This window comes from Cucurbita maxima, unplaced genomic scaffold (assembly GCF_002738345.1).
Source record: "Cucurbita maxima cultivar Rimu unplaced genomic scaffold, Cmax_1.0 Cma_Scf00043, whole genome shotgun sequence".
Lineage (NCBI taxonomy): Eukaryota > Viridiplantae > Streptophyta > Magnoliopsida > Cucurbitales > Cucurbitaceae > Cucurbita > Cucurbita maxima.
The window spans coordinates 276,695-291,995 of record NW_019272059.1 but is presented as its reverse complement, the minus strand read 5'-3'; the positions used below and the strand labels follow the sequence as shown (position 1 = coordinate 291,995).

The window sequence follows — 15,301 nt, the reverse complement described above, 5'->3', positions numbered from 1 at the left end:
TTTGGCGGGCCGATGAGCTTTTATATCAATATAATAATATTGAGAAAGGCTTTTAAAAATTATATAAAATATTTCTTTTATTATTCAAGGCCAGCGCGGCCCATTTATCCCAAAATACTCTAGTGGGCCAAATAAAAATAGGCCCATCATATAGTGGGCCAAATCCACAGCTGTATTTCTCCCTTTTTAAATTATTTAAAAGAAAAAAAAAAAAAAAAAAGACAATATTGGAATGAATTAAATTAAATAAGGTATTTGGAGATCTGAGTCAAGAATTAATCAGCGGGGTCAAAAGGAGCAGTCCAGTCCAGTCCAATCCAACCCACTTACTTATTATTCTAATAATAATATTTATTATATATTTTAATCAAATAATTATAAGTAATAAATCAAAATTTGAAGATCCGGTGGATTAATTGAACATGTGGGAATGCATGTGCAAGCCACGTGCGAACCATGTGACAATTTGACAGTTCAATTTCCATTACCAAATGGAATAATAATCAAGCTTACAATATTTATAACTTTCTCCATTTAATTAGAATGAACCAGATAAGATTCTTTAAACAAAGTATTAAGTGAGCTACAAGTATTATGATATAATATACTTAGCTAAATTTGAGCCATTAATTTGACTGGATTGAAAAATCTAACACACTCGAGAGGGACATAGGCAAAAAGCTATCGATTTTCACCCATTGGTATGATACAAAATATGGAGTGAACAAACGAGGACGAGGACGAGGTTTAGTGATGAGGGGCAGCAGCAACGGTGGCTGCCGATGGCGGAGCCTTGCATTGGTAGCATTTCGCAAAAAGCCCGAAGGTGTCGACTTGCCTGACAAAGTTGGTCATGCTAGCCCATCCTCCGAACCCGAACCCAACCACCAAAACCCATGCCACCACGAACGCATTCAACGCATACATTCCGACCCAACTCGGGAGGAAGAATGGAGGCTTCTCCGCTGCATTCTGTAAAGGACGAAAGTATATTTGATTAATATTGTTTTTACCATAAGGTACTTATCTTGGTTTTATTAATGAATAGTTTGAGAGTGTGACAGAGACCAAGTCGTTCCAATAACTATATGAAAAGGACTTATCACCTATTTCAATTATCTGATAACATTTCTATATCAAACCCATAAATGCTTTTCTACATTTAACATCAAATTTATAAGAATAATCAAATTAAAACATACATTTTGTTCAAACCCATGATATCATAATCCTATGTTTAGCTCAAACTAATAAGTAGATATGTTATTTTCAGCTAAATTATACAAAAATGCACCTTCACTATATAGAGAGAAATGGATATGAATCACATGAGCTAACAAAGAAACAACCAAAAGACAAGCAGTGGGGGCAGCAAATGTCAGTACATGCAGTGTGGGGGCAGAGTGAAACAGTCGGATTTTGGTTAAGGGTTGATGAAATGCATTAAATTGAAGAGCTCAGGAATTCACCTGTCGAGCAGAGGCCTTTCTGTAAGTAAGCATATGAGCCAACGCGGGGATAATATACACTGTAAAGCTCACCAACAAAGCGCCAACGGCGGAGTTTATAGGCCCAAAGAAAGGGAAAATGATAGCCAAAAACCAAATAGGAATCACTACTGGTAACCTCGCAACAGCCCTTAAACAAATGCTTTTGGTATCATGCATTCCAATTACTTTCTCCCAAACGAAGTACAACGGCGTACAAGCGAAACCAAACGTAATAAACTGCACCCAGATAAACGCATGTCAGAATTTAAACGAATTTGTAAAAATTTCTCTCAGGGGACTTTTCGCAAACACCTTCCGTGAAATATGGTGTTTTTACCTGATGGATCAACATGAGGATGACGGCTGCGTCGCGGAAGCCGGATTTGGGGAGGAGGGAGAAAGCGTTGGAGTGGTTGAGAAGCTGGTCGCCGAAGGCCCAGTAGACGGCGGTGGCTGACGGAATCGTTAAAGTGAAAACGTACAAAGTGGCCATCAAATAGATGTACTTGAATTTCTGCGGCTTCCACATCGCGTGCATAACTTCACTGAAAACATTAGGGATTTTGGGGTTAAAATTTTCGTTTTCAGATTTTCACAAGAGATTTTGGGTTCAAAAATTGCTTTAAGACAAACTCCAAGAAGCTTACACAGTGACGGCATGGCCTCCGAATGTGTAAAGAATGTTAGTGGCGCCGGTGAAGTACAGAACCAAACTCTTTGGTCCAGAGTGATGGACATTCTCCACCTAAAATTTGAACCAAAAAAGTTCAAGTTCCCATAAACAAGAAGATGAAGAAGAACAGAGCGGCGGCGGCGACAGTGGCGGAGGAAGTACCTGGCCGTGGACAAGGGCGGCAATGGCCATATACCAAGCGGTGTAAGTGGTCATTCCAAGCCCCAAAAACGACCAAATCCGGTAGTTATGGAAAGAAGGAATGAAAACAGTTGTAGCACAACAAGCTCCAAAAATGTAAGTCCAAGTCCGTTTATCCAAATGATCATTGATGTAATAAATATTACTGTGAAAACCAACAAAAATCCTCAAAACAAAGCAAACCCAGATGAAATCAACGCTAAAAAAAGATAAGAATGGCAAAAAATTGTAACCTTGCACAAGCAATAAGTTGAATGACTGATCCAAACAAGAGGAAAGTGCAGTTAAATGCAAGGCCAATGGCTTTCCAATACGGTCCCAATAAGCCATCAAGAACTTCAAACCACTGAATTACATGATTCTTGAAGCTCACGTTCTCTTTCTCCTTCCTACTTCGATATTCAATGTAAAGAACACTGATTAAATAAGCCGTCCAGCTACCCATTATTCCATAGAACACCTGAAACAGAATCCCAGAAAGCATTCCCAGCTGAGAAAATGAGTACGGCAGAGTTAACAGAACCTGCGCAACCTGCAAAAAAATTCAACAAAAAGGTGTAAAAAACATGAAAGAATTCGTGGGAAAGCTTTAAAAATGGGTTTGATTTTGTTTCTTTACTTGATTAGAAGCGCAGCTAAACCAAGCATCCCAAGAAGAACCGCCATGCCAGAGGAGGTTCTTGACACCGAACATGGCCTGAGAATCTTTGCTTTCCTCTTTCCCTTCATGCTCTGTTTCGTTCAAGTTGGAAACTATGGCTTCCTCTGCTTGTTTCTGCGGCAACATTGTCTTTGGTTTCTTAAAAAACCCAAAAAACCTGACGAAAAAACAAGACAGTAAGTGAGACAAGCGGAAGAAACAAAAACAAACAAAAAAAACGGAGTTTTCGGGTAGTTCAGTTTAGAATGATCGAAAGAAACTGATAACCTTTGTTCGAAATGTCTCTTTCGTGTAAAGATTGAAGAGAACCCAGATCGTCTTCACAAACAAAAATTCAAATGAAACAAACAAAAGTAGTTTAAGCTATGAGTCTCTGAATGTCTCTGACAGAGTAAAAACAGAGCGAAAACAGAGGATTGAAGAGGAAGGAGCTGTTTGAAAGGGGTCTTAAACGCGCTGAGAGAGAGAGAAGAGATGAAGTAGCTGGACTCAACGAAAGGTCTGGACTTTAATGCGCCACCAAATTCTACAGAAATTGCAATAAAAAGAAGCAAAAAGGAAAGGGCACCGCCGAATTCAAAGACCTCAAAAGAAGCACAAACAAACCAAATGGAAGATCAGATTGTCTGTTTCTTTCTAAAAGAATGCTCTGTGTGTGTTTTTAAGGCTAAAATATGGTGTACTTGTAGAGGTTTATATATATATATATATATATAAACAGAGAGGAATGGATGGATGGATGAATGCAAGGATTTGAAGAAATGTATGGGTTTTAGAGAGAAAGGGATGGAAGCTATTCTTTTCATTAGGTGAAAGTGAATTTGGTAAACATAATGATCGTGAACACTACTCTCCGCAATAGTATGATATTGTCTCATATATAGGACTTTCAGCTAAACTTGAAGACATCTTCGCCAACATTATCTTACCTATTCCCATTTCTTTGGAATTCATGAGTTAGTTTGGTGTCTTAATTTTAATATAAATGTATTTTTATATATATATAAATAGTAAGGCCGAGGGGGAGAAATATAGGAAATTGACATCTCTAGTATGGTTTAGCTTGGTTAATTTTGTGATTATTTATTATTAATTTGTATAATTACATTGTATCGCAGTCAATTTAGTTAAAATAGTTTCCTTGAACTCCTCCGGTCCCACGTCTCCACTAACATAAAGATTCCAGACACACTCTCGAATAGTTGCGTGAACTTCACCTTCCTTTGTACTCTTTAGGAAACTGAAGACAACGCGCTTGAGATGAAGGTGGAAGGAAAAAGATAGGGCTTGGATTTCCATCAATTGGACCGCCGAATGAGCCGGCACTTTCTAATGGAGGCCCATGTCTGAAATCATAGCCGCAACGACCAAATATTTGTTTTTGTTTTTTTTTTTAATTATTAATTTTATCCTTATATTATTACAAACTTATAATTTAATTTAGTTCCTACACTGTCAGAAATTTAAAAATTTTAAATTATAGGACGAAATTCTAACTTAATTTAATATTAAATTCGCCTCAAGGTTTTTGCCGTCGAGCCGAGCTGAATTGGCCCCGCCATATACACGCGCGAAATCAACGCTATCCCCATTTACCGCCGGCTCCATTATACGGCTGGGCCCATTTTGGTCACTTCACTCGTTATTTTATCAATAATCCAAATTTGTAATTTTCATTTTCATTTTTTTTATATAATTTTTTTATAAAAGTATGAAAACTTCCGGAAGCATTTTAAAACCTTGAGATGAATCCCGAAAGAGAAAACACAGAGAGGACAATATCTGTTAGCGGTGAATCTGGCGCGTTACAAATGGTATAAGAGCCAGACACCGAAATATGTGTTAACGAGAATGTTGTTCTCCAAAGGGATAGACACGAGACAGTGTGACAGTAAGGACGTTGGGCCTCATATTGGTTGAGGAAGAGAACAAAACACTCTTTTACAAGACATGGAAATCTCCAAAATACCCTTTAAAAAAAATGATGATGGTGAAATGGAGAGGGCATTAATTGGAAAATATATTTTAAGATATGATATAAAGATAGGTAAGCATAGAGTAGATGATGTAATTATAGTTCACATATGGAAGGTGGAATAGAAAGAGTGGGATAGGGAATAATCTCACATCATCACCCTATATATCACTAACCAAAGTTTTAAAGATATTTTCATTTTTATGTGATTTTATATCTAATTAAATTAGTTAATTAAAAAAAAGCTTATAAGATTTGATGATATTATTAATGTTTATAAACTTTATAAATCAAATTTTATTAAAATATAAATTAAGCTTTAAGGTGGTGGGACCTGCCCACCAACCTAAGGGACAGAAGATGCCTTTCTATGAGCTTAGGGTCGGTGTCCTTTGGAAGGTGGGTTTAGATTCATACATGTTTTTTTTCTCTTTTTAATCAAGGGATTATGAATTAATTATAGTTGTTTAATGTATTATTTCTTAAATTTCTATGGTTATGGACCCATTAATCATTTTGCTTATGAGAATTCCATTTAATAATTATATATATAAAAATGTATAGATATAGATATTCTTTTGGAATTTGTTTTTATTATTTAAATATGTAAATTCAATTCCATCATATTAGACATATATTTTAAAATTGAAAGATAAATCAGATCATTTTTAAAATGAAAATCATGGCCAAATCCCATGTTTGTTTCCCGGGAAAATTAACATTTTCCTTTCCGGGAAAATAAAATAATAATTAATAATTACAATTCAATCTAACTAATAATCCTTAACCTTGCTTATTATAGCCTAATACAATATTAAATATTATTAGCATGTTAATTATCAGCCTCCACTTCCAATCATTCTCAATTAAAATGGTCAAACCCCCAAATCATAGCCATGGTGATGGAGAATTTAATAATTTTTTTAATTTTTTGCTCTAAATTCCACACAATAAAAGGGAATGAAACAACAGCCTTCAGCCATGGGGACGTTCCTCTTATGATGCAATTGAAGACCAAAATTTCAATCATATTTGTATTTTATTTGTCTTCATCCAATATTTTGAAGACACAAGGGATAATATCCCTCCAATATTTCTATAAATAATCGATATGATATGATCTCGAAGCTATTGAAAATAGCATATAAATTATTATTTGTTTGACTAATACCAAATTTTTGGATCTTCATGAATTTGTTCGTTAATGATATATATATATATATATATAAGGAATAATAGTTGGTATAGATTATAGAGTATATGGAATCAATAGCCTTTTAATTAGTTAGGAGTGAATTCAAATAAAGGTAAGAAGAATATGTGAATAAATAATTTAATAATTGGGATCGAAAAATGACCCCACAAATAAAGACACTGAATTACGATAAGGGGAAGAAGTATTGTTCGTTCGGACCCTTCGGAAAGAGACTATTCCTTTCTCATTATGACCCCGTTTCATTATTTGACCCATACCCTCAATTCCTAGGTCCCTCTATCCCTGGAGAATTCCTAAGTCCCTCTTATGCTTGATAACTAAAATGTTACGAAGGTGTGACTTAAATTGTTATTGATATTTTCACATATGTATGGGTTCGGCTTTTAAATTTTAAATTTTTATTAGTATTGTAATGATTAAATAAGAGAATCTATGTATGGATAATATTATTATAATAATACAGCTAAGCTTAGTGTCCTAATATTAATTAAAAATATGTTCCTCCGACTTAGGTTGTAGTACTAGGATGTAATAGACAAATTCCTAACTTTCTTGGCTGTCTTTATTATTTCGTATGCATTTTATTTATCCAACCTTACAAATCATTGTGTTCTTTTCTTTACATTATCACTGTTTTTTTTTTTTTTTTTTTAAAGAAAGAAATAAAACAATACATAATGAAGACATTAATAGAAGATGGAAGGAAGGAGGTGTATTATGATGGAAATGCCAGTTGACCAAACTTTTGAATTGATTCCATTTTTTTTTATTATTATTATTATTTATAAATATTTAGGGGCCAATCTCATGGAGGGGTCCAAAAATTCCTACCCACACAGCTCAATGCCTTTGCTCATTATTGTCATGTATCATGTTGTTCCTCTTGTTATGAATGAATGAGAGCATGCCATACCCATTCTCTATTTACGATCATATTGTATATGGTCAAATTATGCCTAATCAATTTCGTTTATTCCGTCACTAATAATAATAATGGGTAATTTAAATAACTGTAACAGCTCAAGCCCACCATTGGTAGATAATTCAAAGGTTTCTACGCCCTTATAAATAATGTTTCATTCCGTCTCTAACCTAGGTGGGATCTCACAAATCCACTTATCTTCAGGGTCTATAACCCATGTGGAATTTCACAATCCATTTCTCTTCAGGGTCTATAATCCAGGTGGGATCTCACAATCCATTTTTCTTCGGGGTCCATAATTCATGTGGGATCTCACAATTCATTTCTCTTCAAGATCCAGTGTGTTCGTTGACATTTATTTCTCCCTCCAATCGATGTGTAATCTTACCATAACGAACTATAAAAGAAACCCATTGTTAATTCTTCTTCTATTTTTAGTTCAGGGTTTCAATCTCAACTGTCGGCATCTACAAAGGAGAATTAAAGCAACTTTATCGGTTTAAATTTGGTTTGGCTTTTTACAAATACGGTAAAAAGAGAGGATTTTATGCGTGGGAAGACAACACTCCTTACTCCAAAAAGTTGTAAGCTTTGCAGCGTGTAATATTGACATTTCATTAAATTCACCATCATTAATACTCATCACTTCCATTCCTTTTTTCATCCCTTTTCTCGGCTTTTGTAGCCACCGTCTGCGGCGGCGCTGCCACCCAAGATGTCGCCGTCCTCAAATTCCCTATCCATAATTACACTGACAGGGATTAGATGCCCCAATTAATTCAACAATTAAATTTCACCCAACACACCCATAACCCCACAATCCATCAATCAATTTTTTTCAACCATGTTTGCCGGTGCTTATTCGGAAATAAAATATTAATTTCACATATTTATTCAATTTAACATAAAAAAAAAAAAAGTGGAATTTTTTTATAATTAATATTTTAATGATTAAATGGTGTCAAGTGAAACAGCTACAAATTTTGACGTAAATTTAACCAAACACTTATAATTAATATTTAATTTAAAAGAAAAAGGCTACGAAGGTTGGAGTAAAGAGGGAGCGTTTATCATCACAAAATTTGACTTTGAGTTAATGCTCTTTCCCTCCACATTTGGTCACATTAAAATAATATATAAATTAATAAAAATAATTTTAATCTTTAAAATGCTTTTGCTTCATTAATGCGATACAGATTTTAGATCCAAATCCACCATTAATTTTCCTAAAAGAAGTTGAAGTCATGTAAATAAATAATACATGCATTTCCCTTTCCAAAGGTGACATCGAGTCCATTAAGACCATAATGAAACGACAAGCATGCTCAAAGAATACGACAAGGGTTCTTTGGAGAGCCACATTTTCGCAAAAGAATAATGTTTCTTTTTGCGAGGATGATTGAAGATTGATGATTCAAAAAAATTCTACGGAGTTTTAGGGTGAAAAATATCAATGTCGATGTAGATATTAGTATATTTCAAATTTATGTATATTTAAGTAGATATGTCAATGAAACATTAATATTGATAGATATACATATACGTCAACAAATGGGTTAAAATTACAATTTTGTTTTCATGATATCAACCTGGAATGCTAAATTCGAACCATTCATGATGTGGGTCATCTAAATTGTAATCTTTGAAACAAAGCAATCGGATTAGACACGGCAATCCAACCACCAAATCTATGGGAAAAAATATGAAGAGTATAGTTTTTTTTATACAAAAATTGAATTAAAGGGATTTTATTAACAATTTTCGTGGAATTCATATCTTTATAGGTCCGTTCATCATTTGAGATCATTATGTAGCCGAGATAAAGAATGTATTTAGATCAGAGCATCGTTTGAAGATGTGAAAGGTCGATTTACAGAGAATCTTTTTCTTGACCTAATTGAATTGGTCTGATCGATTTTGTAAAAGACGATTTCATATGTAATGGTCTTAAAGGAGGATAATGGTGAAAAGTCAAAGGCATCCGAGATCAAAAACAGTGAAATACTGTGGCGATTTCTTGTTCGCTCAGGGAATTGGGCGTCCCAAAATCCACTGAGGATGAAAATTCGCTGCCAAAAAGCTTGAGACTTAAATGCGACGAAAAGCGGTAGAAAGACATGGCCCCGCAATTGATTTCTGCAATGGAAGTATGAATTTCTTGCAGAGATTAAAAATATTTTGGAGAGAAGGTATTGATGAGTTTGATTGGAAGTAATGTCAGATGCCTAACTTTAAGCATACATACGCATGTGAGCAGCGGCTTGATGGTCATTGGAAAGCGCGGCACGGTATGTCATTACCCGCATGATTAAAAAATTTCATCTCTGAGAATTAGGTTCAGGAGGGGGGGAGGAAGTCACTTGAACTTGGCCTCAATGCACGCCGAAAAAGTGGCTGCCACCCATCTCCGACTCCCTTCATGTTGCTTCATTTGTTCGTCAATTGTCTGATGCACTCTAGGTGTTTGATGAAATGTCTAGGAGAAAAAAAACAAAAGTTTTCGCTAAAAAAACAAAGGTGCCAGTGATGTTAGTCAGAATTTGATGAGGGGTGGTCTTGAAATTAGGTAGTTAGTGGTTAGTGATATTGTTAAGATCTGATGTTTGTTTTACATTAATTAATCGTTATAATTGGACTCATAATTTGACTAACATGCTGAAGTTTAAGTTGATTTTGGTCATGACAGTATTTGCATCATGCTGTTGTTTCTCATTGAGCTGTGTAGAATTAAACAAATAATGTCAATTTAAGTTGAATTTGATTGAGATGATGATGGTGCTTGTGAGTGAGTCTCTCTACGACTTTGTTGCTGCAAGTTGCCTTAGCATTATGATCTGTCTCTTACCTTGAACAAATATTCTTAAGTTGGTTTTGATAAGATAACCGGAGTAAATTTTCCCAAGAACTTTGTTGCCATCAATCTTGTCAATGTCTTCCACCTTCCACCTGTTTGATATGTTGGGTGATGATGATCTCAAAGACTCTTTTTTGAGTTTTTCTTCGGATTTATATGGCTATCGAAACCTCTTGCCTGCCTTCTCCGTTTCAAACCCAAGTCTGTATGTTCTTAAGTTCTAGCAATCCAGATGCTTACTCCATAGAGGAATTATAAACCCCCCATTTGGAGCTTCTGAACTAAGAGAGGCCATTGTCACGCGTGAATGAAAATGGGGAAACAAGATAATAGCCCATTATCTCTTACTATACCAATGGGTCCAATTCCTAATAGGATGTCGAAGAAAATTGCTCACTCCTAGTTAAATGCTGTAGGTGCTAATTTTTCAGAGCCAATTGTTTCAAATATTGCCTTGGCCAAGAGGGGAGAGCCCACTCTGGCCTTACACAGGCCCCATTTCTTAAGGATTTTCGTTATATTTTCGATCATTGATTCTATAACATCTCAATCCTACCGTTTGATAGATATTGTCCTCTTTCCACTTTTCTTCAAGATTTTTAAAACGCGTCTACTAGAGAGAAATTTCCACGCTCTTTTAAAGAATGTTTCGTTCTCCTCCCCCAACCGATATCGAATCTCATAATCCACTCCCCTTCAAGGTCCGGTGTTCTCACTGACACTTGTTATCTTCTCCAATTGATGTGGGACCCCTCAATCCACCTCCCTTCGAGACCAACGTTTTTGCTAGCACATCACTCGGTGTCGGACTTTGATTCCATTTGAAACAGCCCAAGCCCACCTCCAGTGTATATTGTCTTTTTTGCGCTTTTCTTTTCGGGCTTTCCCTCAAAGTTTTTAAAACGCGTATGTTAGGAAGAGATTTTCTCACCCTTATAAATAATGTTTCGTTATCCTTCCCAATCGACTTGGGATGTCAACAATTTCGGTTGTGAGGGAAAAAGAAGGGGCTCTAAAGACAGACATTTGAGTGAAACATCACCTTCTCCTCTCATGGCCCTCCTCTAAGAAGAAGAGGAAGAGGAGGAAGAAGAATAAGAAATGGGGGCTCTGAAGACAAATATTCGAGTGGAACCTCAGCTTCTCTTCGCATGGCCCTCCTCCCTGTTAGCCATAGCAGCCGAATTTCCATCCCGAACCAAATTAACCATTATTAGACTAGTCAGATGAGTTCTTTTTCATTTCATAGATTTGAGTTACAAAATTGTTATCCACGTAAGGATCCATTGTCTTCAATATCTAATTCCAAATTTCAAAGTAGAATGGAAATTTGTGAAACTGGATATGCATGCTTATAGGGGAAATAGATTCGAGGTAAAGGTAGGAAAGATTGGTCCAAAAAAACAAAGCTTTTGGATGTCGATCAGTCTGAAGCAGACATGGGATAGTTCAGCATCCACTCTGTATTAACTTGAACAGGAATTTAAAAGAAAAAAAAAAGAAGAAAGATTTGATGATACTGTTAAGGATAATCAGAATGGTCCTGTCTCTTCAAATCAACATGAACCACCGAATTTGAGGGTATCTTTTTGACTTTATGATCCATTTTAATTAAAAAAATTTGATGTTTCTTTCTGAGCTAAAGTGGGCACTGAGAATGTCTCAACCCACGTGAATCTTTCTCCATTGAATGCCATAAGAAAGCATAGATTGCTGCTTTCTTCTCCTTCTTCTTCTTATTCTCGTTGGCCATGAAATTCAGGGGGGAACACCAATTCAAATAGAAGTGTTGAATTATGGATGAACTGGATGATCAAAGTGGGCAGATTTTTTTAAAAAAAGTTGGTTGATTTTCCATTGGATAAAGGAAGATTAAAGGGAAAAGCTTTTAATCATCTCTGCACGTGCAGACCTGTCTATTTTATCCTTTTTCTTTTTGCACTCCTTCCGGTTTCGGGTCATAACAAAGCTATCTTTTTCGGCCAAACCTCCATTACCAATCTCTAAGAACAATTTGGATGTCTTGGTTAGTTTACTCTCATCCGTTTTTGTATTAAAAGATTATCTTTGGGTGAGCACTGCGTTCCAGCTTCCCCTGTTTTTGTGGATTTGATGAATATGGCAGACATTGGAAGAACACCATTAGGATTCTCTGTTGGATATGAGTTTGTGTCCACATTTTACGCTATTTTATTTAATTAATTCTTCACCCATTAACAAATAAAATATAGCCTTGTGAGAATCCTTGGGTATGGTGGCTGCTTTGACTTGGGCTTTCGAATTCAAAACAGAAGCTCTTACATGAATCAAATTGGGTTCTGGCAGTCGACCTGAGCCCAATGCCGATAGATACACCAGTTGGGCCTGGACTTATGTTTGATGTTTGGGCCTCATAAGTCCACTAACTTAGTATGTTAGGTTGTTAAGGTGATTGATGCCTATTGGCCTTGAAGATCAATTTAGAACGAAAGAAGGTACTTGGACTGAATGGGTCGAGCTGACCTAATTGATTAGATCTATACTTTAACCTTCTTTTTTTATTAAAAAAAAAAAAAAAAAAAAAGTTTAAAAGCTTTAAAAAATAAATTATTTGAAATAAAGCAAATAATGTAAAATAATGAGAAGAAAGGACAGTGCAGAAGATGGGCATGTTACCTTCTAGTTCCCGAGCACTCGATCCCAAGACCATTCTTCACATCTCAAAATTTGTCGGTGTCCTACAAAATAAATATATATATATAAATCTCTACATCTTTCAACTCAATATTCATTCAAATTAAGTATAATTCAATACATCAACAATTTTTTCGATTGAAAGAAATAATATTTTTAACAGTGAGTTTGAATAGTATGTCTATGAAGAGATCCCAATGAATTAGACGGAGAAAGGGTCCAATAGGTTTGTGTACGACTAAATTCCTGTTATTTTATTTTAGACGAGACAATGTGAATGTGTCTTCTAAAAATTTAAGGGGGAGTAAAAAGAAAGACTTGCCCCACCAAACTTAGCATGAAAGCTACGCTAAGTTGTTGCCCCACCATCGTCGAACTCACTCATCCCCTTAGAGAAGAAGAACCCTTTTTATAATCCCCATTTCCATTATACTTCCATTTTACAAGAGACGGAAATTACACCTTCAAAACAGACATTTTGGCTCTGTTTTGTGGTGAAGAAATGGAAGGGAGAGGCGAAGATGTGAGAGTTGGAGCCAACAGGTTCGAGGAGAGACAGCCGATTGGGACGGCAGCTCAGACCCAAAATGCGGCTAAGGACTACCGAGAGCCGGCACCGGCGCCGCTGGTTGAGGCGGGGGAGTTAAGGTCATGGTCGTTTTACAGAGCTGGAATTGCAGAGTTTGTGGCCACTTTCTTGTTCCTTTATGTGACTATTTTGACAGTAATGGGAGTTGCCAAATCTCCCAATAAGTGCAACACTGTTGGCGTCCAAGGCATTGCTTGGGCCTTTGGCGGCATGATCTTTGCTCTTGTTTATTGCACCGCTGGTATTTCAGGTACCCACGTCAACTAATTTAGAGAATGATCGTGTGTTTATAAATAAGAAATATATATTCATTGGTACGAGATCGTTTAGGAAACATAAATCAAAGCTATGAGAGTTTATGTTAAAGTGTCCAATTGTCTAACGAAATATTCCATTCTATGGTTTAGGTGGTCACATAAACCCAGCCGTCACATTTGGGCTATTACTGGCGAGGAAACTCTCTCTAACAAGGGCAATCTTTTACATAATAATGCAGTGCCTAGGCGCCATCTCGGGTGCCGCAGTCGTGAAAGCCTTCGAAAACGCCCAATTCGGAACCGTCGGCGGTGGAGCTAACACCATCAATGCAGGCTATTCCAAGACAGCCGGCCTCGGAGCTGAAATCATGGGCACATTTCTTCTTGTTTACACTGTCTTCTCAGCCACCGATGCAAAGCGAAACGCTCGAGATTCCCATGTTCCTGTAAGCTTAATGAGCTTCTCTGTTATGATCAAAAGCAAATTTATGAGTAATAATTTTGTGGTTTGTTTTGTAGATGTTGGCTCCTTTGCCGATTGGGTTCGCGGTGTTCTTAGTGCATTTGGCCACCATTCCTATCACCGGAACTGGCATTAATCCGGCCAGGAGCCTCGGCGCCGCCCTCGTTTACAACCGCCACCAAGCCTGGCATGACCATGTAAGCATGTCATTTTAAAAATAAATAAATTATTAAAATCATAAATGAAATTATTATTGCCTTTGTGTGGGGCAGTGGGTGTTCTGGGCAGGGCCGTTGATCGGAGCAGCACTGGCGGCTCTCTACCATCAGACGGTGATCAGAGCAATACCATTCAAGTCCAGATGAGCTTATCCATATGGTTTGGGCTCGAACAGATTGGTCGGCCCACATTTAAGCCCAATTATAATTGGACTTCAAATAAATTTGGGCCTGAACTTGAGTAAAAGGCCCAATCGTAACCCTTCCTGTGTTAGTTGCACTAGTTATCAGTTCAACAAATAATAATAATAATAATAATAGCTATATTCACATGAATTAAACCATAAATTTGACATTTTTCATAGGTTTGTTGGCCTTAGAAATAAACCGCATATCATATTAATTATTCTATAATCATTATATTGAAAACTATATTTTTGCATAAATATATTATAATTGCAATATTATTTTATTAAAGAAAAAAAACTAATTTCGTGATATAATTTTTAAAATTAAAAAATAATATAATTGTACATATATATTTTTGGTTTATTTTTGCATGCTTAAATATTAAATAAACCAAAAGTGGTGAGAGGAATTTTAGGCATCATTCTAATTTTGAAACCAAAAGAATTCCAAAGTGATATGGAAAAATTGTGGTTGGATAGTTTGGAGTATTAAATTGGTTCACTTTGTCACATAAATAAATGCCACTAAGTTAGGTCGATTAAATTCATTTTAGAATAATGTTTTTAAATTTGATTCTATTTTGGTTATTAAACGACGTAGGTGGTTTAATTGCATGTTCGGTTTCCTCTCATCTATTTTTAATCTCATAAATTAATGACGTGACAGTATAGTATAATGATATTAAGTTTATTTCATACACATGCACATAAATACAAATATGCACGTTTAAATAATTATATATTTAATTACATTTATAAAAATAGAATTATTTCCATATTGGGTTGATGGAAATAATTATTATTATAATATTTTAAAAAATATATAAAAACAGTTGTTGCAGGTAGTTGTAAAAATAAATGTAGAAGAATTGAGAGAAGGCTTCTCCTACTTTCATCAACAAATCTACATTTTCACGTTTA

The 15,301-nt window shown here is 35.8% G+C and overlaps 2 protein-coding genes across 2 annotated transcripts; one reads left to right on the top strand and one right to left on the bottom strand.

Annotated features, from left to right (window-relative positions):
- Positions 1 to 462: 462 nt before the first annotated feature.
- On the bottom strand, positions 463 to 3,700 carry LOC111470203 (auxin transporter-like protein 2). Its single transcript, XM_023115737.1, has 8 exons — positions 3,293 to 3,700; positions 2,984 to 3,182; positions 2,598 to 2,896; positions 2,326 to 2,509; positions 2,138 to 2,235; positions 1,828 to 2,035; positions 1,470 to 1,727; positions 463 to 972 (listed from the first exon to the last, which is right to left on the bottom strand). Exons 2-8 carry the CDS (start codon positions 3,149 to 3,151, stop codon positions 748 to 750), a joined length of 1,440 nt encoding a protein of 479 aa, XP_022971505.1. The 5' UTR covers positions 3,152 to 3,182; positions 3,293 to 3,700; the 3' UTR covers positions 463 to 747.
- Positions 3,701 to 13,090: 9,390 nt separating this feature from the next.
- Positions 13,091 to 14,540, top strand: LOC111470143 (aquaporin PIP1-1-like). The gene is made up of 4 exons (XM_023115646.1): positions 13,091 to 13,504; positions 13,662 to 13,957; positions 14,031 to 14,171; positions 14,247 to 14,540. The coding sequence occupies exons 1-4, from the start codon at positions 13,168 to 13,170 to the stop codon at positions 14,337 to 14,339; spliced, it is 867 nt and encodes a 288-aa protein (XP_022971414.1). The 5' UTR covers positions 13,091 to 13,167; the 3' UTR covers positions 14,340 to 14,540.
- Positions 14,541 to 15,301: the final 761 nt, after the last annotated feature.